At 31.8% G+C, this 25,391-nt stretch overlaps 1 protein-coding gene across 2 annotated transcripts in view; it reads left to right on the forward strand.

Annotated features, from left to right (window-relative positions):
• Window positions 1-25,391, forward strand: part of SKIP (Shal K[+] channel interacting protein) — a 181,875-nt gene that overhangs the window by 118,950 nt on the left and 37,534 nt on the right. Inside the window, exons 2-5 of one of the 2 annotated variants that reach the window (XM_014432057.2) lie at window positions 8,976-9,176; window positions 17,912-18,045; window positions 18,895-18,947; window positions 19,022-19,128. In XM_014432057.2, the coding sequence (XP_014287543.1) occupies window positions 8,976-9,176; window positions 17,912-18,045; window positions 18,895-18,947; window positions 19,022-19,128 (495 nt within the window). The remainder of the gene's footprint in view (window positions 1-8,975; window positions 9,177-17,911; window positions 18,046-18,894; window positions 18,948-19,021; window positions 19,129-25,391) is intronic. The other variant, XM_014432138.2, reaches the window with a different exon arrangement.

Here is a 25,391-nt window from a genome sequence, read left to right on the forward strand (position 1 = left end):
CACTTACTAGACAAACGGTCTAAACTTCCAACACATTACAAAAGACTGATCTACATGACTGTAATAAGGCCAATCTGGACATATGGAGTTGAGCTTGGGGCTCCACTAAACCTTCGAATTCCTCCCGAATCCAATCGTTACAGTCCAAAATCCTTTATGCTCCTTCCTTTGTCACAAATAAAGTCATTCATCATGACCTCAATGTCCATATGTGGCCGATTTGGCTAAAACCAGATACCATTCCTACCATGGAAAACTCTCGTATTCAATCCTTACAATCCAAAATCCTCGTAAAATCCTTAATGCTCCTTACTCACAAATAAAATCATACATAAAGACCTTAATGTTCCCTATATAACCGATCTAGCCCGAACCAGATATCACACCTTCCATTATAAACTCTCTAACCACTCAAACCCCATAGTTTCTAATCTTGCATCCTCTTCCATTCCTGACAATCCTCCGAGGCGCCTGAAAAGAAGATGGCCACGAGACCAGCTAATGTAAATTGTCATTAGAGTGCTACCAATGGATAGTTTCTCTACACGGCTGTAACCCTCCAATTTAACTTAGATCAGATTTACTAAATGTATTATAATGTACAGTTGTAAATAGCAATGAATAAATATTTTTAAAAAAAATTCTTTATAAGTTATTTATTTTTTATCCACCAGGCCGATCTGGTATTAAATAAATAAAAATATTCATTTTTCTTTATAAATAAACTTTTAAAAGTGAAATAAAAAATTGAAGCAATAAGGAGTATTTTAGCCCTAGTTATTTTTAAACTGTTTACTTTAGGCTTAACCAACCTCTATTTCTTTATTTGGGTAATTGATGTCGTATTTTTGTGTTGGTTATTTTGAAAATTTAGAAGATAAGAGTGTAGAGAATTAGAAAAGTGGAGGAAAATCTTTTACAATCATAATTTATTTATGTGAATCATCATTGCTATTATCTAGGAATAACCACTATCCAAAATCATTACTTTTTCAAGGTCGTGTAGTTGCTTCAGTATAACCCTCCCAGATCCGTGTTTTTTTTTTTTTTTTGTTTTTTTTTTCCCCAGTACCTAATAAAGATTATTTTTTAATATATGTACGAAAATATAAACACTTATATTTTAGTACATGTAATGTTATTAGTTCAATTAAACTGTTTTATTACTGCATTATAAACGATGGACGAAATGTAATTAGAAACGAATATTTAACGATGCCACCCTTGTGGAGAAACCAAATGTTTACATTCCCAAATAAATACCGGACATGAATACATTAGCAAGAACAGGAATAGAAATTATGGTTATTAAACCTTATACGATCTACATATATTTTGGTGACAGTTTGGATATTTAATCTGTTTAATTTTCTATGGAAAAATAAATCAATATTTTTCAATTTTAAAACAACTTTTTATTACAGTCTTATTTTTTCAGAAGGCATGGTGGATCCCAGATTTGAAAATTAAAAATATTTTAATAATTTAAGGCTACCTATAAACATTGTAAAACATTAATAAAAAATAATTCAGCTGTAAACCATTAATATAATGGTAATAATAATGCCGAACTATTCAAAATATCCATAAATCATTAATTATGAATTAATATTTTAGATTTCCTAACCCTCATTCCTTTTAAAAAATCCATATGCCTGCTTCATGTTTTCTTTGTTTCTTAGGGTTAGTTTGTTGAACGCGGGGGTGGTGGACACAAATAAAATGTTTTTAATGTTTTATTAGTTACAGTTAAATAAAAAAAAACATTCTTACTGTAGTGAGAACAAACAATACAAACACATAACAAAACTTGACAACCTACCAACTGGCAATTCTGGGCACCACCAAGTACATAACGGTTAGAGTACTACTATCGATATATTCACTGTTTGTCACAGAGCAACATGTATACAATAAAAAATGAATTTTTACATCTCACTATAACATAGTGTTTCTAAACCGGTGGGTCGCTGGAGTATCATGATATGATACACATATGTTGTGAAGACTTATAGTTAGAAGTGTTCCATTGTTTAATTTTTTAGGGCTAATTGGAAGGTTTAAACAGTTAAATGCACAATGAAGAAGTTCCTCATGAAACAATAAGTTGATCTTCGAGACAGGAGTGAGAATGGTCCGTCCAGTGTTCAATTTCTGGCTTAGTGGATCCCGGACTTCTCCAAGTTGGGAATCATTGATTTAGGGCGACGTCAATAATTTGTCCTGGGAGTTTAGAAGACATAGGTAAACAGTAAATCACGTGATAGATTTTGATAGTCTGTGCCTTAAAGCTTCAGGTAGATCTGCACTCCACCTTCTTCTTGCCCAATACACATTGGCAAATATCTGTTTCCAATCCTTATCTTCATACTTCACAATATAAACGTTTGACGGTCAGTAGAAATTTTATACCGGTCATATCACTTATTCAATACAGCTTTTTTTATTATTCATGGACTCCCTAAAAGAGAGAATGCTAGCAAACCTGCAGTTCACGTGCTCTTGTTCACCAGATTTTCCTCGGCTCGTACGAATGGACTATAGGTATTTAGAAGTCTGTTTTATGGAGCTTGTCTGGTTTTTCAGAACACTTCTTTTTAATGCTAGGCTAGAATTTTCTGTTTGTTCTTCCTAGCTTTGACTCATTCCCGATTGGAATCGATTCTACCAATTATTCTTTAGATGTCCCAATTATTATAACAGAATCTATTCCTGTTAGAACTTATTCTGTTTAATAATGACTTTTTATCACTATATATTCGCTGTTCATACCGACAGCCTCAAGGAAGAATATAAGGTTCCTACTTTATAGGGTCTGATTATGCCACAAGAGATTCTCCCGACCCCAGAGGCGATCTATCAGAAATACTTTTACCCGTTATATAAAAGCGGTTTACCTTTATGGGCTACCTTGCAGACAGCCGGGTTCGCAGACTGACAGAGACGCGGTAATAGGAAGGAAGTTGAGGCAGAGGGGACAAAGAAGGAAGCGAGGGTGTAGAAATTTCATTTAGGGATGACGAGGGGATGCCGAGCACGTAGTCTCGGAGGGCAAACAAATACCTTCGTCTTCCTCCGCACTCTCCATCGATCCTATACCCCGTCTCCTGTCGGGTCGCTGGTTCCACCGGTGTGCGTTTTCAGGAACTTGGGGTGATTTTTGGATGTTCGTTAGAAGAAGACACTTGATCAGAAAGATAACGCAATTCTCTCTAACCAGGTATTTAAATAAAAATGCATTATAGTATGTATATAGAAATTGTTTGGATTTGACGATCTTTGAATTTCATCAACTACTTGTTCGCGAAAAAAACTACGCTGAGTAGTGATCGTTTTATACAACTTTCTGTGTCAGAAATTTTTTGTGGATATTTATTACCTTTCAGATGATCATTACATATTTACCGTGAATGTATACTTTTTGATTTATGAGAAGTTATAGTTTTCTTTCCTGCTTATTCTCGAGAATTAATTAAATACATGGAAAGTTAAAGGGCTGCAAGACTTGATAAATTTTATATATCAGTTTTGGCGGTACAATTTCTAGAAAAACAAGTTTTACCGGGTTTTTCTCTGCAGTTTTTTCACACAAAGTCCCGTTTTGGCAAATAGAAGACCTGAACCAAACGAATCTAAAAAAGAAGTAACCAAATCCGTTACCTTTAAGAGATTTTTCATTTTCTTTTTTCTTTTAATGATTTTGCATAACGATCTCCAAAATATTGTATATTTTTCCCCTATCTTCATATATGGTGGAGTATGGGCTTACAAAACCTCTAATCAGCCGTAATTTTTAAACGAGACGTTGGTTACTAATGGCGAGTCAATATGATCATATTGAGATGACCCACGTCGTACCAAATCTGAAAAATATCGGCTCAGTAAGCTTGTAGAAAAATCGCGGATGAATTTTTATTATCCAGGTATCTTGAAGCGTAAAAAAACTCAAGTTTTAGTAGAGTTGAATTAAAATAGATTTGTTTCTGTGATTATAGTCATTAGCTCATTATTCAAAGTAATCAACTAAAATGATATAGAAGAAGATGGTCAGGGTTGCGGTCAAAGGAGAAACAAAAATACTTTACAACTATTTATTTTCCGACGTTTCGCCCCACTTTGCAGGGCTTCATCAAGGCTAAAAAGATACAAAATGATACAATGATAAGAATAAAAATACAAAGATAAGATACAATGATAAGAATAAAAATTAGTAACAATGGCAAGAGTAATTTTTTTTTTTAAAAGTACGTAAAATATACAGTTAAAAAAATACAGGAGATGTACATAAAACAAAAACAATACGGGGAAGGAAAAAAAATAGAGATTAAATAAACGCTATAAAAGAATAATTATAAATAAATAAGTAATAATAAAGGTATAAAATGAGCAAAGAAGAAGTCAGGACAACCTACCTGTTCAAAGCACACAGTCAACTATATATACATATATACAATAACATGATATAGATTTAAATTAATCAGAATTTTCGTTAAAATGTATTTGTAATTCCCGAATTTTGTCTAAATCAAATTTTACCCACATTTCAGAGAGTGTCTTATAATAAATCATAAATTGTATCACTTAAAGTTTTGTTCAAAAGATTTAAACAATTTCTAATATTTTATAAAAAATATAAATTAATTTCTAGGTCCATGTGTATAATTCTATCTTTAGTAATTATACAGGGGTATGTTTTTATTTGTTAACATAAATTTATGTCGATTATTATTTCGATTTTACTGATTAGATGAGTGATTTTTTTAGTATAGAAATATTTGTTTAGTTAGTCCGTTTATAAAAGTTTTATTCCATTGAAATCCAAACAAATTTAAAATTACAATATATTATTCCTATTGCAGTAAACTGTACTGCATTTATTTGGTTTCTTAAGGACTAAAGAGAGAAGCCTTATTGTTCATATTTATCTGCCCGTCTTGTAGTTAGCTGTCACTTTAAAACGTAACGCTGACTGCTACACTATATGGTATGTACAGAATATAGACTCATGTATTTGTAGTACTTGTATATCATAATTTATTTTTATTTCCATTTCTTTTTTTATTTATTAATAATATTTATTAACTTTATTCGAAATTTGTAGCTAATCACTATATTATATTTAAAAAAGGTAACAATAATATTATTCTCTATTTATTCTTCTTTATTGCTTTAGAGTAAAACACCAAATTTAAAAAATAAAAGATAAATTATTAAACATCTTAAAATATCACTAAAACAATAAATTAGAAAAGACAAAAATAGCAACAATTAACAAATGTGCTAAAGGAAAAAAAAAAGAAAGGATCAAACATAAATGAACCAAAAATAATTAACAATAAAGAGCAATTAATGTTTTATTCATGTTTACAACTTTTAAACATGAAATGTTACTGATTTACATTTCATGTTTAAAAAAAAAAAAAATAATAAAGGAAAATAAATCCACTAACAAATCATAATTCTTAAGGGATATTCTAATATAATAATGGGATTCATTCTGCTATTGTTGATCTTAACGCTATTGTCTAAAAGAGAAAAAAAAATCACAAATTTTAAATAGAATTTCATTATGAAAAAAACCCTGTATCTTTAAAGGTATGATATTTTAACGATGTTTAATTAATTATGTTTATTTAAAGAAAATATTACTTAACTTTTTTTTTTTCAATACTATTTTACTAAAATAAAGGATCCCTAGAATTTTTAAAAATTGAAAATAGTTCTGATTTATATTTCAAAAATCTAACTTCTGGCGTCGTTTTCTATTGTACATTTTCTTTGAGATAATATTGAAATATTTTATTAATAGTAGAAAACAATTTCTATAAATATTTTTTTGATATTAGTTGAAGTTTGTAAAGGATATCATTCGAATGTGCATTTTAAAAACACCCATTCTTCCTGCTGTCAAACTGCAATAATTTATTTTAAACAATATTTTTAATAAAATGCTTCATGAATGAATCACGAATACTTTTCCCGAAACACCGTATCGAATTGTGAGTGTGTTCAGTTTTGTAGTTTATTCTATGCTTATAAAATAATTAAAGTAATTTAATTACAACTTAATAATTTACCTATTTATGTTTAAACTGTTTCAAGTCTGATTTGTAAAGTTGATGGGAAGATGAAAATTTTAAATTATACACGAGTTCTATTATTTGTTAAATTAATTGAATCCTGTTGTTTGTTAATTGCACCCATAACGATCCTGTGTTAAATAAATTGTTTACAACAGCTGCCCTGGAAGCTTTTTAATTAGTTTCATTTATAAGAGCGAAATTGATTCTAAAAACTGTTTAATGAATTCGTTAAATCTTCAGATAAATATTCTCGAAATTAATTTTTCTGACAGAGCGATATCAGGGAGACTAAATACATTTTTTATGAATTTAATCTTTTTCTGTGAAATGTTATTCGAATATCGTTTGTGATGTGGTATAGTATATCTCCTGCGCCTGCCAGAATTCAAATTCCATAAGTCCCCACCTTTTTATGCAACATTAAAAAAATGAAATAAAAATGCCGTTTAAACAATTCCTTCGATTTTTTTTTTTTTTATTTAGTTTTATCATATGGGTTTGCTTAGAAAGATTTGATGAATTGTCCATATTATCTGATTTTATACATTTACAAAGATTTGTTTTCCTTTTTTAATACTAAATTTAGTGGACTATAAAATGAGAATAATTATGTTTCCCTTAGATAGGAAATATTAAAATATATATCATACAACTTTTATTAATGAGTGCATTTATTAATGACTTTTTGCGTTAATTGTTTTGGTAAATGGTATCAACAATATTTACTTGAGATCATTTTTCTTGAGGTTTTTAAACTCTTTGTATTAACCTTTTGAGTCGTTAATGATTTTATTATGGCTTTTGGAGTAATTTGAATAATCTTTATTTGCAATTATCCCTAATTATTATTGAACTTTTGAAAATTTAAACTTACCATCAGAAGGGTATAACTAACGGTACCTTTGGTTCATGAATATTTCGGTTGAAATGAGCTCATATGCGCTGATGATGCTGGGAAATGAACCTTGATAATTCATCAGAGATTAAGAATATATAGTACGAGCATTATTAAAGTAATTTTTAAGTAGTAATGCACGCCATAGGACTCATTGCTGTAATATGAAGTTAAAACGGATAAAACAAAAAATATTTAGAAACTCCTTTATATATTACATATATTTAAATAGATATAGTTATAAAGGTATTTACTTTATACATATAAATGAATCAACCATTTGAGAAATAGCTCATCCCCGTAATTAAACATCTTCCATAATAAATAACTATAGATATGACATCATTTTAACTCATATTCATAATTTTGTTTTTTTAATGTATGGAGTTAGGTTTCTAATACGTGTGTCTTTTCGTTTTACGAGGAGTATAGGGATATAGGTTGCCTCAACCAGCAACTTTGGCTGGCGAACCCAGTTTTTGAAGAAAAAAAAATTAAAATGAGTTATTTATTTTAGTAAATAAAATAATTCTCTAACATGATAGAAAAAAAAAAATTGTCAATTTAACTGTAATTTATAATTTTTACTGATTTTAGTTTGAAATGCATAATGACTTGTTTTCGTTGTTTGCTTATGATAAAACCTCGTTTTGTTTTATATTCTTCTCTTGTTTAATAATTTCATTTCTTAGATGAATAAGATTATTATGTTTTTTATTGCAGCAACGGCTCTGAAATGTGGAAAAACAATCACTTATAATCAATGTCAATCTCTCGTGTAAACAATCAAACCATATCTTCCAGTTAAGGGCTGTAAATATAAGGGTTGCTGATTCATATCCGTCCCGGAGGACCATAAAACTTTGAAACTGTCGTCTTAGCTGTGCTGTAATCAATATTTATAATCTTAGATATTTAAAAATGTTATATTGTCGTTGTATACCGTTGTGTCTTATTACCTATGATTTTCATATCGCAGAGTTACTAGATAGATAAGTTTATGAATTGTGGTTCGAATATCAATGTGTAAAGAAGATTTTAATTAAACAAATCTTAATGTTCCTTACTATTTTCAGGAATTCAATGGCAATAATGATTTTGTTTATAACCCAGAACTTTATGCTTATAAAATATCTTTAGAAATTATTGTTCAAAAATAAATTCTCTGTACTGAGCCTTTTTTGGCCTGGTGTTTTTTTTATATCACCGTGTGAATCTAAATAGCCCGTCTGCCTGATCCCCCTCACTCTGTCTTCCCCGAAACAAGATAAACTGTTTCACCCCAGAGGAAAATTTTTATTGCCTTTCTTTCATTCAACGTTGATTTAAATAAAAACACAGTTGTGTGCTTTTCTGAGTGTATATTTTATTGTACTCTTTACTGGTTTTCTTGTGTTGCCAAAAAATGTATTCCAAGCATTTATTTCTTAATGAACATTATTTAATGCTAACAGATTAATAAATTTCTTATTATGATGAATTTAAAACATTTTCGCTTGTCGAAAATATGTTAAAATTGGAATTCATTATATTATTATTGATTGACTCTTGTATTTTCTACAAACTAAGGTAAGGGAATAAGTATCTTTATCAATAAAAATAAGATATGGTAGTGCGGTAGGTCCGCTCATGAACTGACTAAGAGAGCCTTGACACTTTTCAGTGAATCTTGACCCTGACTGAGGGTGCATTTAAAAATACCATGAAGAGGTTACATAAGTATGGGAATGAAATGCACCAACATTTACTTAGTTCGAAATCATTAATAGCATCCAGTAAGATGGTTAAAATATACTTAGATCATAATTTTCAAAATCGTAATTTAGTTAGCAGGTTTTTGAGGAAGAGCACGAAGGAACAATATTATAGTTTTATCTCCAAAACACGAAATATTATTTCATACAACCAAATAGTAGAAGTAGGAAAATGATATGAACTTTGCACAAGAAGTAGAACATTGCACCTAGAAGACTAGTAACAGAAGTGTTGTGTTGCAGAACGGAGAACGCGGCTACCTGGAAGGGCTGGCTTCGAGGTACGCGGAGCTACTGGCTACTCACTATGCGGACGTCCTCGGCGAGCTGGAGGTCCAGAGGCAGAGGCACTGGGCCGAGCTGAGTCCAAGGATGAGGCTCGTGAGACACAATGGGCTCGTATCTTCTCTGTCCCAGCCCATCTACGTACCCGGGAAGTACTCTGTACGTATAGCTTCAGATAAGTATGAAACTTAATATCGAGATGGATCCCTTTTAACCTGGAATTGGGTAGCATAGGAACAGTACTGAACCCGTATGGAAGGCTGTTAGAAGATTCCAATGCAAGTAGATGGATTCTCCCTCAAAACTATTTCAGATTATCTGTTAGGTTTTAAGTTACATAAAGGTATCACCTTATCCAAAATGATGACATTTATTTATTATTCATTTGATATGACTCTATTCTTGCCATGTATGGCTAAGTCACATGTCCTACCAGTGAATAATGAACGATTTATTGTAACAGTAGTCACGTATCACAGAACTTGGAGAATGGTGACGAAACTGGAGAAACAAATTAAATGCATAGAAAGCCCATCAAATCATCTTTACCTTTCATCGCAAACTAATTAAATCCTGTATTATAATAACCTCTAATAATATCCCGTTTATGCTCGTTGAACAGATCCCTTGCGGATTCGAAAAATCGAACTTCATTTGGACAAGCGCGTAAAAATATTGGGACTCATGGTCTTTTCTTACTACTTTAGCATTTCCACTACAAAAGTTCTAATTACCCAATTACAACCAATAGAAACTTTTACAAGACTTATAATAAAGCCTATGTGTACCTGCTCCAACACGCACTACCCGCTCTTCGGCTTTTGGCACTGCTCAGGGGATGCAGTGCTCAAGCAGTACGTGTTACATCTGGCAGGATGAAAGCGTTCCGTTTCTGTTTACTTACTGAATCAAAAATAAATATTTTCTATTTCTTTGTACTACTTTAAAGTAAATTCATGTTTATTCTTATAGTTATTGGGATAAAGTGCTCATGTGTACAAATGAAATTACTACTACTGACAATGAGACATTTCGCCTACCATATAATTAATACATTCTCATAAATATGTATTCACTTTCGTTATCCGGAATGCTACTATAACAGGAATTAACTTAGCTAATATAAGTAATAAAATGTCCAAATGCAATCTCACTGAACCTTTATTTAACTTAATTAATCTTATTTATTAACTTTTCATTTATTATTTATTAATTCACACCTCCCAAAATATGTATTATGTCAGCTGATGATCAGTTCACGAGCTCCCAAACATATACACTTCTACTTCAAAGATATAATAAATAGTAAAAGATTATCTTCTGTTGATAGGAAAAATTTGCATAAATTAATTTTGAGAAGAATAAAAATTATTTATTAAATCCCCCACTGACTAAAAGGGATCCATCTTGGAATAGTTTTATATGGACTTTCTAGATTTAATGTAATTTAAGATACTTCTTCCTTCTTTTTTTTTTCCTCAGTTTTTATGCAAAAGGTCTAATAAAGTCACTTTTTTCTTTTTCTCATTTCCGTTAGTGACTACCCGTACTCTAATTTATTTGCTGGATAAATTTATATTCAAATGCTATGTAAAATTATGCAAACGTTAATTATGAACCCGGTTCTAAACTAGTCCCTATAAAGTTAAACTATCACAATTGTCTTGTTTGAATTGCTACAAAATATGAATTTGCATGTAAATTCATGTCCCCCCTGAACAGGATTGAAGCTGACGTATATAAACTCTCACCTCCCCTCCTCCCTCCAAACACCCTACTCCCACAAAGTTTGACTTTGAACCGATTAAATTACATACTTGTGCCGATTTTGCATATCTCACAAAAGGTCACTGAACTATTTGTGTCCTTGATCCCGAACCATGAAGGCAACGCAGTACTTGATGGAATATATACGTGTAATAAGCAAAATTGTATCCATTTTGGTTGGATTCTTATATAAAATACCATTTTTATTATATATATGGTCCTCATAGAAGGGTCAAAAAAAGGCTGGAAAATAAATAATAGCATTCAAACCAGAATGTTTGTTCCTATTTTTATCTTAGGGGTAGAAATTAAATAAAAAATGTAAACTTCAGTAATCATCCTAATCTTTGGAAATCTGTACATATATCTTTACTTCAACATTTTTTCTAAAGAGTTATTTAATTTTTCTATTAATGCAGAATTAATATTAATTTATAAATTGATTAATATTAATTAAGTATTAATTTTTCGTTCATCAAATAAACTAAGATTAACTATTTGTATCGATTAATTAATTTATTAAAACTATTTAATATTAACATAAACTTTATTTCATGCCTTGCTATAATAGAGGTATATCTGATTAAAAAAAAATTTGACTTAATTTCTATTGGTCGTATTCCAATCGGTACTTAAATAATATAATTTCTATTATACAATATAATATCAAAATACGTTATTTTTCATGAAATTAATTCCTTGAGTCGAATCCCACTGTGGCAAATATTTGTTATAATAGCCATGAGTCAACCCTGTAGGTTCGGGAGCCCTCCGGGGGCCACTCTGCCCCAAAAAGTGGGTAATCTCCATTGGGTTTAAATCTAGCCAAATCAGGTTTTTTCACAACCGTTGGTCTAGAATAGTACTTGTTTACAAAGTACTAAACCCTTGACCCTTTATGGGTTGTAGCTACAGGTATTATTTGTCATTAGATCGATTTCTTGGTAAAAAAGTTTAACTGACTGAATCCATGTTATGATCAGACCAACATTTGAATACTTAAATCGGGCATAATTCTTGAAGTTAGTTTCTGAAGAGAGAATAAGGGAGGGATGTGGTCACTTGAAGAAGGATTGACCAGGAAGGAACAGGTCTTGTAAAGTTCTTCCATCGTATTTCAAGCGAACTAGGTTAACTGAGTTTACCTACAAGTTAACTTGTTACTTAGCAAATTGACTTCTCTTATTTTCTAGAACATCCGTAGAATTTCATCTGTAGTCGAAATCAAATCATGAACTTTTCCGATAAATGAGTTATGAATTAGAAGACGGGAGGGGACACATCAGTACAGCAATTGTCAAATCGTCTCGAAACATCAATTTTTTGGCAATAATTATGTTATTTAAAAAAATAAAAAAATAAAGCATGTGATAATAATTAGAGGGAAAAAATCTATCCAGTACATCGCTGAATTTCATGATTTTGATTTTTGTTGCCTAAAATTGCGTAGTTTACACTTTTCTATTGAAGTAGATCTGTTCTATAGGGGTATGAGCAACATTATTAAAGTATACTGTAGGGCAGGCGGCAGATTTACGACGAGGAGTAAAGGTGATTTCATGGGATTTATTTTTATCCTCCAATTTCGGCACCATTCTTCCAGGGTTGTGATATGGGACTGGAGAGTTTGGGATGCAATCAAAGGGTTATTATTAACTGCAAGCACACATGTGTCATCAGAATACGTGGTAAGGATAGTGTTAGTATTCGTTGGGATATCAGCTGTAAAGACTGTGTAGAGGATGGGACCGAGGATGCTGCCTTGCGGAACACCAGCGGTCTGAGGGAAGAGGGATCAGTAGGAACCATTGTGGTTTACTTTGAATAATCTATCAGTGAGAAAGGAATGGATGATGAGAAAGTATGCAGGAGGTAGGAATTTACGGAGTTTGTAAAGCAATACCGAGTAAGTAGAACTTAAAATAGAACTTTCACACATTTTCATATTGTGGTTCTTTTACTTGGTTAATAAGTTGGTTCTAAAATAATAATAAAAAAAAAAATTTTACACAGAAAATCGAGAGCCCATACCTATTACTGACTAAGATTTTTGTATTAAAAAGCTATATTATTTATGAATATTTTCCGTATCACGTTTCATGATTACTTTCATCTTCTCATAAAGTGGCTATCATGTACTTGATGAAGCTCGGCTGGAGTTAAGTAGGCTTATATTAGTAAGGACTTTGTTCTCCAGCTTGGCTATATTCTGGACACACTTGGCCTTAATTATAACTTATATGAGGACCGGATAATTATAACTTTGGTGGAAGAGAAGTTAATTAGAAGTCTGTATTAATTATGACAGGAAAACTATTATTTGCATTATAAAGGTTATAATTTATAACTGAGATGAGGAGCATATTTGAGAAATTTCGTATTGATAAGCAGTTATTTAAACATTATATTACTATAGTTGGGCAATTAAATTAATTAACGTAAATATTTAATTACATGAGTACAATTATGTTTTAATTGCGATTAGAAAACGTTTAAATGGTCCATAACATAAAAATTAGTCGTTATAAAGAACAATTATAGTGGAAAAAAACTATAATACTTAATTACAATTACTATAATAGTATAAAAGTAATTGGAATTGCGTCTTTCAATCACCATAATTGTAATTGTGGCTGTCGATTACAATTACTTCCAGGCTAATTCCAATTACAAAAATGACTCTAATAATTCACTATTACTTTTAATTAAAGTCATGTGAATTAGATTTATGTGAGCCTATTTCTTATTAATTTTATCACATTTAGTAAATTAGGAATAGTTCCTATTATGTTTTTATTTTTATTTATTTTGTTGCTATCTCACTGCCGTTGGTAGGAAATCTTTGTGTTCGTGCATGAAATAAGAAACTAAAAATAATGTCCTTAGAATCGAAAAATTTTACCCTTATTTTACGTTTTAGATATTATGAACAAATTTGGTTCGTGTCTGACTATAATTGAATTTGTGTTCGGGCATAACATTTGCTAACCGTTAATACAATTTTAATGATTTTTTTTGGAAACGCGTGGGTCTGTTCCTCTAAATAGTTTATCAGATTTAGTCCACCACTTTTGCTCAGATTTGTGTAAACGTATTTTCCTTGGAATTACTTTATTTAGAAAACAGATTCACTTCTTTGGCAAAAGTGGGATATGAAAATTATCTACTATTCAATTCATCAAATTACATCTACTACTTTCCTTAAGTATTTTTCAAACATGTCTCCTCCTATGGATTTTATTCTTAAACAACATATCCAATTTAAAAAAAATATAAATAAAATCAATAAAATCTATTAATATATAGGTAATTACGGGAGCAGGTAGCTCAGTGGTAAGGCACTGTGCTACCAACTCCAAGGAACCTGTATCTAATCCAGCTGTGGCAGATAATGATTTTCTGTTTTACTTAAGGCGTAAGTCAACCCTGTGAGCTCGGGACCCCTCCCGGGTTCATACAGCCTTATAAAGAGGGTACCGTTAATTGAGTAACAATCTGCCAGTTGACATCAATCTGACCAAATCACCTCCTTGCACAACCGTTGATCTAGTAAAAGTACTTTCTTACAATGCACAGCACCCCTAACCCTTCATGGGTTATAGCGGTGCAGATTTAATTTTTTTTAAATATAGATAATTATATATAATATTATATGTCTATCATATATAATAGGATATATAGTATTATATATGTATATTGTATAAAATGCGATATATTATATTACTAACTAGTAGTAGCCCCGAGAAAGATTCATGGGCAAACAGTTTATTTATTTTTATTTTTTTGTGCTATCTCGTATTACAATTACTTGTTATTTCATTAAAATTTTAAAAAATACAATTAAGTTAATTTTTATTGGTGATTGTAATTAATTTGGCTCAACTAGTTATTTTAATTGCAGATCATAGTTTTAACTATTTACTAATTTACTTGATAAACCACTTTTTTTTTTCTCAATAATAAAAAAACTAAATGTAGGTGACGTTTCGAGATTTTATTCCTCTCATAATTATGCCCTGCAGTGAAAAAAAGTTTTTTTGATTAGAAGACATTTTTATTAATTACTAAACACTAATTTTATGGAATACATATTGAGATTAATGTATGTTTATTAACCATGAACCCATTACTTAGAATTCATTTTAGTAAACCTGAACCGTAAAAGTAGTAAAAATGTCATATAATATCAACTTTGAGGTTACCTTACAATTTGATGTGCATCTTAAAACATTAAAATTTGCCATAACAATTTTGTTGTCTTTAGTTCGAATTCTGAAACATGTTTTGGATTGTGTGTGTGTTAATCAAATAGAAAAAAAACCTTTTGCGAGCATATTCTTGTTATGCTAATTACTCGAAATATTTATGTTAATTATTAATTAAAAAGGGTATTGATTATTTGAATTTTTCTGAATGTAACTCTTGTTAGATTTTCTGATGGCGGAGAAGTGAATCCAGTTAGAGGAAGGTTTAGTGATTGACGTGGGTGTGGTGGAATTCTATTTTTAACTCCCTCTTCTGGGTTAGGTCTTTCTTGTCTTAACGGACAACTTCAAGTAGTGACTTCATTGTTACGTTGGTATTTATAGCTGACTTCTTTTAATTAAATGCTTGAGGATAAAAACATTTTATATCCGTTTAAGATAGTTTGAACCAAAATTCAAACTAACCATCAAGCGGATTAGCAAAAATCGGATTACCGAACGGAAATAAAGTTACATCATTAATAACTAATCAATTAAAAAACAAAAATTATAAATGTATTTTAATTATACATTAAAATGATTCATCATTGTTCAGAGATTTATTTAAAATCATTTCCTTGTGAAATTATCATTTGTTTGGAACTTGAAATAATCTTTTTCAAGGCTTCTAACCGAATCTGCTTAAACAATAGAATCTCAAAAATTCAAACAAAAACAAAACTACGTTGTGTTATCCCTAATCCAATGTTTCGAAATATATCCGATTTCACAGCGCAGTTTTCAAATTAAGAACACTGTTTCATCAGAAATTAAATATATTAACAAAAATCAAAACCTGCACCACAACAACCCATCAGGGGTTCAGTACTTGGCAAGGAAGTACTATTACTAGACCAACGGTTGTGCAAGGAGGTGATTTGGTCAGAATCACGCTCGACCGCCAGATTTTTACCTAATTTTATGAAGCTGGTTGGGCCCCAGTAGGGCTTCAGAACCCATAGGGTTGACTCACAGCTACAGTTTAATAGAAAACAGAAATTAAACACATATGGTGTGTTCATACTTATAAAAAAATTTTACTCCTAATAAGGGACCTTTGGATTAAAATTTAGGTATTACGTTGGTTAATGATATATCCCCAAGGTGGTAGAGGGTGTTGAAACCCTAATAAAACTTTTCTTGAAAAACAATCTTAAGGCACCTAGGTGTTGATATATCGTTTTATTGAATGTATGCATACATGTACGACATACATAAAATCAATTTTTTTTTTTATCGGATTAATGAGAGTTTAGTCTAGTTAAATTTAATTTTGGACTTTAGCATACTAACCGTTTATTTTACATCTTGCTACGATCCATTTTGCTAATTACGTTCCGTAATCATTGGCATAACAACTCTATATCCGTAGGAGACCACGATTCACACAGATTTTAATTAGTTTAAAATAATTATTGACAATTTTTTTTTTCTTATAAAATCAGATGATAAGATTTTTTTTTAAATGTGAAATCGTTAAACTTTATTTTCCTTTAAAGATATTCAGATAAATTTATTTTCGTTTTGACTCAACCTTCAATATGTCTGCCAGAAATAAAGTAACATTTTATAGGTTATTATTTCAGTGGTAATTTTTTATTTTATTGGGTTAATAATATTGCCATATTTAATTACTAGTGGAATTTTTTATCCTAAGGATCGCTTTAATGACCCCCTTTCTCTCCCCGCAAAATATTAGGTTTAACCCCTAATTCATTAATTATTTATTCTCTAATTTTTTAAGTTGTTGTTATTATTATAACTTTAAGCACAAATTTTTAGTAGTTGTACCCGCAAAACATCGACAGAGGTTTGCAAACGAGTTTTATTGTACAGGTTGTTCCATTATAGATGGTCACTTCCCTAGCACTCACAATTATTAAATTTTTAATTTGATTTTAACAGTCATAATAGTAGCTTACTTACATTTAAAGTACATTTCCAATCTCCAGAAAATTAACAAGGTCAGAACCTTTCCCCAGTTACCAATAATCCAGCGCAACTGAGACAGTTTTTGACAGAATTTCCTCTAGAAATATGCTACTTTTTTTACTTTTTTACTTATTGTAAATTTTTAAGACGGATTCGTATACCTTTTTGAACTGACGCGTCCTGAAATCGTAAATCGTGATTTGTGCGTGAAGGTTGTGAGAAATAAAAAAACTATAGAACAAAATCGTTTTAAAATCCAATTTCCTACAAGAATCAATCATAATTCGTGTTTTTACGTCTGTGTTTATGTCAGAGGAGTTATAAATAGCTATCATCATGGCTAAGCTTCAATTATGAAATTCCTTAATTATGATTAAAACCATTGAATTTTGAAACGAGTTCGCTAGTTAATAGTGTCAAACAATAAAAAATTGTTTACCGTTATTGGCGATTTACTTCGATTACGTTTCGAATCAACTATTAGTATAAGTATCTGAAATGAATCCGTAAAAAAAAAAAAAGTACCAATCAAAGTGCACAAATAAGATTTAGATGTGCTGGAGAAATACTGAAGACAGATTAAATTAACAATACTCTCAGAAGATAGATCACATAAAACTTATAACTCAGCAAAGAAGAAATGAAAAAAAGATTGTCGAGATTTGGGTGGATGAACCTGCATATTGGGACACCCTGTGTAGATGTTTAAACAGCTATTGTTAGATGCAATCTTGTTTATCAGATGCACTCCATCATATGTATGAAATAAGGATCCACAATCAAAATTGACGCAAGTGAAGCATCGAGACACAGCTAGTTAAGAAAGCTTTTATTTATTGAAAATATTATTTAATTCACAATTAGTTGTGTTAACTATATATTAATTATATTTATTCTCTTTAGTTATATAATTTTAAAAGTAATTTTCTCATTGTTATTATTAATTTTTAGCCTTCGAGCTGCCTAAGCGATCGAGAGGAAGACGAAATCTACGGTTTCGCCGGTGGTTACAAGCAGAGGCAGATGGCCAACCACCACCAACCGCCGCCACAACCCCACGTAGCACCAAGGCACAATTACCAAAAGTAATTATATTTACCATAATTAACATATTTATATATATATATATATATATGACTTGATTATTTAACTAACTATTGTTATATTAAAGGCTGGTATGATGAATTATGTATTATGATTAGTATACTGGCTTATTGAAACGCGAGCAATTTCGGTGATATAGATATAGGAGGAAATACGTTTGAACAGGTAGGTAGGTTTAAGTATTTAGGTTCTACGGTAACTAGCAAAAACGAAATTGATGAGGAAATAAAAGCTAGGTTGAAGGCGGGAAATACTTGTTATTTTTCAATTTCGAAACTTCTTAGCTCGCACCTAAAAATTAGATTAGAAAACTATCGAAAAGCCTAAAAATTAGAATTTATAAAACTATTATCCTTCCTACAGTTGTGAGACGTGGCCTCTTACACTAAGGGATGAACAGCCTCTTAAGGTTTTCGAAAATAAAGTATTACGTAAAATATTAGGACCGAAAAAGGATGAATTAACGGGAGAATTTAGAAGATTACACAACGCAATTAAGGGAACTACACCCTGTAAATCTAATTCAAGTTATAGCATTGGGGCGTATAAGGTTGTAGGGCTTAGTAACGAGTGAATCCCTAAAATATTAATAAACACTGAATCAACGGGTAAATGTCCGAGGGGTAGGCCGAGACGTAGATGGGAGGATTGCGTTAAAACAGATTTAGCGGAATTGGGTTTGGAGGGGCATCACTGGAAGGATGTATGCGGAGAGCGTTTGGTGATATCGGCATCGAACCTTCGGGTTCGTTAGGCCTTTATTATTATTATTATACTGATTTATTATTATTTAATAATTTAAATTAATAAATTATATTTTCCGTTTTCAGCTGCCTAAGTCCTCGATCCGCATATTTCTACGAGTTCCCACCAACTGCCAAAGGTAATTTAAAGTTTATATATACATTCAGTTAATTGTTATTAATAAAATATAATTAATTATTTTTGCTGATACAGAACGCCCTGCGAAGAAGCGGACAACTTTAACCCGACTGCTGAGGCACCTGAAGGCTCACAGGAAGGAAAAGGTTTCACTCAGCCGAGCCAACCAGTCACACCCTAGGGTAAGTTATATATTAAATTATATAAATTATAATATATTCTTTTTTCACGTATTATTTTGTAATAGTAATATTTTGTCTTCACCTACTACCTGAAGTAATATCAGTGGGGTTTAAGTACTGCACCCTTTCTGGTTGGCATGTTTTATCAATAAAATTAGTCAATAAAGTTCACTTCATGGTGCGAGATTGTGCCACTTTTTTATTATTTTGTATACGTTCAGTAGCATACCTATCTTTTAGCTCCCTGAGGGAATTTATCATGATGTCAGTTTCAAAATAAATAAAAGGGAAAAAACAACTAATTTTAGTTTAAAATAATAGTGATTTTTTGATGAAAACAAAAAAAATTAACGCAAATTTTTTTGTCTGTCAAGTTATATTAAAATAAAAACTTTTTAGCGAATAATTAAGGTAATAAACATAAAATTTAAGTAAAACTAATTGGCTTTTCTTAATTCACATAGTAATTTTTTATCGATATGCAATATATTAATATGATTGTGAACAATGTAAATCTAAATGTGAACGTAAAGGTTGATAAGATCTAACATCTATTATAATAATTGGCAGATAGGACTTGACAATGGACATGTCCAAAACGTTGTCCAGAAGATAAAATTAAAAATACGAAGAAGTAAGGGGAGAAACCAAATGAAAACAAACAAGTACGAGACGAAAATTCTTATAATATTTTGGATGTTTTTCTGCCCATAATACCATTTTTATGGAATATTGCTTTCACTTACATGTATATGAAATATAGAGTACCAATTATTTTCTGTTTCACTGTAGCCGGGGCAGTCTGTAGATCAGGGAATTGAGGCGTAGGTCTTAGCAACCAAGGAACTGCAGCGGCGACGGTTCAAACCCGGCCTAGAGGATCATATTTTATTTCTGTGGTGATGAAAACTTAACCTCCCACCATGGTGTTCGAATAGGGTGGTACCCTGTAGATAACGCCCCCACTCCCTCCCTCTAATGTCAGAAATGACAAGGAAGGTGGTCATGAAAAAAATGTTTCACTGTAGCTGCGAATCACCCTTTCGAGGTCCACTTAGCCTCACAAAGCATGTACCCTTAATTGGATGAAAATCTGGCAATCGAGCGTGATTCTGACCGAATCACCTCCTTGCACAACCGTTGGTCTAGTAATTGTACTTCCTTACAAAGTACTGCACCCTTAACCCTTCATAGGTTTAATTTTAATATTCCTGGGGTGTGACAGCAACTTTTTCAATAAAATTGATTTTCACATCCCATTTTTCGAGAACGCAAGAACCTTTTTATTTTATCGATTATTTTGTGAATAGCTAATAGAGGAAAAAAAGAAAAATGACACATCCGAACTGGAAAAGTCGAGATAGCTCGATATTTGCCGATTGTTTTAAAATTTCGTTAGCTATTGTATCATTCACAGAAATAAAATTTATATTCGTTGATCCCATCTCCAAAAACCGTATAATATGAATTTTGTTCAGATTTGTCGCCTTCTTTTGTATTTAGATTTGATTTTTGATAATGACAAAAATAACTATAATTTTAACAAGAGCCTACCATTCTACCCAAACCTTGGTTTTGTAAGTAGGTTAGTATGAGAAAGTTATGTGATGCGCGCCACGCTCCAGATTTTTGTTTATTTTCTTTAGAGTGCGTCTTTTACTAAGGATCCGCTAAAAGCTCTGCTTGATCATAAGCATGATCCACTATCCAACATCCTCCATCTACTTATTAGCCGAGACAGCTTTGAGATGATTGGAGGGATCCTTGGATGGTCTTTGTCATGGTCCTGCTGTTTGGCCCCCCTCTCTTTGAATGGACTATTGTTCTTTATTGCGCAGCCTGTCTCTTGAATAAATTAGCCTTCATCTCGAGCCATAAATTGATCCGTATTGTCATTCATTGCTCTTTTATTATTCAATTATAGTGTACCGTCTTTTTATCCTCTCTTCAATGACGACAAACAGCTCTTTAATCCCGTAAGCTAAATGAGTGTGTTTACATAGGCCTGTATTAGGAGATAGCTCATTTTGTATTTATAACGTCCGCTATAAATCTCATAATAGTTAGAAAAGAACAATCCCCAGACAGGTGAAAGCTTTTATAACAGAAGAGCTAAGAAATGCTAATGATTTTTAAATTGTTCTACCTAATTTTTTTCTTGGATTCCATTGTTGGTTTTTTACATTCAGAGCGTCCTTATCAATCTTCAAGATATATTTTTAATGATACCCCTGTCCATTTCGCGATACCCTTTAAACACCTAGAAGTCGCGGTTGCCAAAAAAAAACTGCTATTCAACTATAGAATTTCAATAACATTTCTTGAGAGGAAGATCTCAAGGACATCTTCTTTTCAGAATCCTAGGAGGTTGGATTGTTAGGACGTTTATCATGGAAGGATTTACATCTTTTTCTGGCCAAATCGACAATATATAGAACATCGAGGTCCTGATGGATAACTCGATTTGTTATGGAGTAAGTAACGTTAAGGATTTCATGAAGGATTTTGATTGTAAGGATTGGACACGTGAGGAATTCGATGGTTTTGTGGCGCCTCAAAGCTCAACTCCGTATGTCCAGATAGTTTTTTTTTTTTTTATTGTTAGATAAATGGGTCTTTTGTAATTTAGAATGTTGGGAGTTAGACTCCTGACGCTAGTTCGCCATTGTAATAAGAAGATCAAACAGGTCAGGACCAAGTCTAACCTGCTAACTTCTCCTAATCTTTCTTTCCGCCTCAAACTAATGATCTTTAAAAGTGTGCTGAGGCCACCCCTGCTCTACGGAGCACCTATGCTGACCAACATAGCACCTTTATCGGCCAAGAGGTTCCAACAGTTTCATAGCGGTATAGTAAGACATACTTCACTTCAAAGAGCAAGACGGGCCACATACATACGACATTCGAACTACCCCGACTATTATAGAATTTATATCGAGGAGACACATCAATTTTTTTTACAGCCTTCAGTACAGTACGAACCATTATTTAGGACACTGGCACCGATAGGGCGGCCACGAAGGTGGTAGACTCAGATTCGACTGAATACAATTAACTAAATTATTAGAATCAACTAACCTGGTAAGCTCCGTCATTATCAGACTGACACAAAATACCCCTTCCCAAATAACCAAATGTCAAATCGAATTCATGGACAATTTCTTGTCTTTTCAGTCTTGTATGAGGATTCAAAGGTAGTCCTTTGTCCAGATGACTACATCTAGATAACGGATCTATGTGATTGTTCGGCAGGAATAAATTGGGTATAATTAAAACATACTGTATGGTAGGAATGTGTATTAACTTAAAATTGAAAACTGAAGGAAAATAATGTACAATATGTTTTCATATTTTTTAAAAAAATCAAAACTATCCCCCATACATTTGTAGTCTTTAATTCAGTACTAAGAATGGCATATGCCTGCCCCATGTGGAGCTTCACTGTTTTTTTATTTATTTATTTGTTGATATTACAATCTGCCTCACAGTTGTGTGCAATAGGTACTAGTGATGAATGATCACATTCATACTAAAATAAGAGTAAAAATAAATAAATAAATGAGAACAAAAAAAAAAAAAAAAGCACATGCAAATAAATAAAGTCTCTCTTAAAATATATACAAACAGAAGGATAAAGAAAATGAACATAATCAAAATATATGTATGAAAAAATAAATAAAATAATATAATCTCTAGTCACATTTACACTCTTATATACAATATTTACACAATCGACCTGAGGATCCCTGAGCCCACTCTATCCCCCATGTATTTAGGGTAGAGCAGATCTCAAAAGATCTCAGTGCATCCCTCTCGCCGCATCACTGGTAGTGAGCCAGAAAGTGCGCTAAAACCGCAAAACACTCAACTTGAGTGGAACTCCAATTTGCTATTTTTATTTTACAATGAGTCTCTTGACCACTGCCGTTTCAACCTTCTAGGAGGGCTGTAAGGATGGGTGGAACTAGATAAGGTTTGACCAAAGCATTAGGATGGTTGGAAAGGTTTATATGGAATTTTGAAACTTTGGTTGGTATGAGGTCATGGACAATAGGGATATGCAGGTTTAACTATGGTTCTAATGATTAGATACGATTGATGTTCGACGTGTTTAGCTGTTCCACAAAGTTCAAGTCCAGATAGTTCTGAGTATTTCACTGGTTTACAATTAAAAAAAAAACTACTCGTATTCCAAAACAAATGCCTTAGAATCGTTAACAAAGATTTATATTACACAAGAATATAAATATGCTTTCAGATTATAATAAAAAGGTCGTTAAAAAAGTTCTAATTTATATAATATATTTTACACTTTATTAGAAATTTCTCAAAAACGGCTATGACGACTTTGAATCAACTATTTAAATCAATGTATAGAATATCTAAACAATTTCAATCTTTTCAATCTAAAATCACTACGACTTATTACCAAAGCACCATATGTAAATAACAATACTTTACATGAGACTTGAAAAATTCAACGGTCTTAAATGACCACAACCTTCATGCCTGAGAACACAAGGAGGATACTAAAAAGAACCTAAAACAGTTACTGCTGGGTGCTGTTCTTTCTCATGTCTTATTTGCTATTTGTTTAATTAATGTAACAATCAGGCAATCTGCTGATTGTAAATTTTGTATTTGACAGGTTCAAAGGAAATAAAAAGAGAAAAAAAATCAATGTAAAATATTTGGTTTTTAAAATCCTCAATTAAAATATTCTGAAAAGGCTATAATGTTGAGTTTTTAAAAATTCTAAGTCCGATTAGTTTTTTTTATTCGAAGTCATTAACCATCTCACATTTTTATTAGTTATGAAAAATAGATAATAATATAAAATGTACAAAAAAAAATTATTAGCGTTCGCAGATAAGAGAGCAAATATTTTTCCAGATAGAAAACACATTTCCAGGAATAAGAGTAGTTATGTGGACGTATTATATACCGTTTGAAGGTTAACGATTTTACAAAAATAATATTTAATAGATTAAGTAAAAGAGGTATAGAGAATGACCAAAAACGCGTAAATAAAAGGTCTCTTTTAATTGGAACAATTTAGACTTAAATAAATGGTTAAGAGCAGAATATAAATTTTAGTTGACTGTTTTATTTTTATATTTCTGACATACTTTTGCAAAATAAAAAAGTTACAATTTTTCTGCTAGAAATATTATTAAAAGTACTTTTCTGAAATTTGAGTTAGTAAATTTCTCAACTGAAAGTCTCTTTTGGATAATTAGTAGCAATAAAGCAATTAGAGAAAATATTGAATTATTATTAATTATTGAAGTATTTATTAATTGGAAAAGTTTGTCGGGGGTGTGGTATTGAAGTATTTGTTCTGAAACGACCGAGGATTAATTTCAACTCGAACTAGATGCGCGCACCACCCTAGATTTTCAGGAATAGTTTAAACAACGCACAGTGGGAAGAATGGCCTAAATCTCCCACTCTGAACGAAAAAGTCAGTTTTTTTTCTAGTTATCTTCTTGGGTAGAGGAAATAATAGTTTGTCTATCTTTCTCAATCGGGTCTGGTGCCTTTCACATCTATGAGGATACTGGTAGATTGAAGGCGTGACAAGACTCTAAACTATTCAGAAAGGTTGTGTGCCTGCTCAGCGGACGATATCCTGCGGTTGCACCATTGAACCGTGCTTCCAGCCATTACCTGGAGACTCCAGGTTAAATTCCAAGATCACGGAGGGGGTGCCCCAGGAGCATAATCAGTTGATGATGATCATTAGGCTACCTGGGGCAGATGCTCGCACTCCACCTGCTTCGGTCCCTAAACGTTTATGTGTATCATTTATCCAAACAAATGAATTATTCATGAATACTATTCAACAGGTGGCCCTGTAAAGGTTAAAGCTGTTGACTCCAGTGTGAGCAAGCTCCGCTTAGTTTAAATCTGTCCACACTGTATTATCGTGTTGTTGCCTGAAACCAAATAATGAGCCGAGTGGTTCGATGCCGAAAGCCAAAATCTACAAGTTCCGACTCAAAAATCCTTTTAAGATTAATGTTTCAGAGTTAACTAGCTTTTTAATGATTTCACAACTAACACTGAAATCATCAGTGATAGGTCTAGAGTTGCATTTTATAATCCCTAGAATCTGGTTTAATTCCACAGATATATCTTATATACAAACACAAACACATATGATAATACAAGAGTCGGGAAGAAAAAAAGGCATTTATTTCACCCCAAATTTTGATTAGTTTAATAAAAACTATGTATAATTACTAGTCAAAACTCACAAA

This window comes from Halyomorpha halys, unplaced genomic scaffold, assembly GCF_000696795.3.
Source record: "Halyomorpha halys isolate HHAL.00 unplaced genomic scaffold, Hhal_1.1 Scaffold4.1, whole genome shotgun sequence".
Classification (NCBI taxonomy): domain Eukaryota; kingdom Metazoa; phylum Arthropoda; class Insecta; order Hemiptera; family Pentatomidae; genus Halyomorpha; species Halyomorpha halys.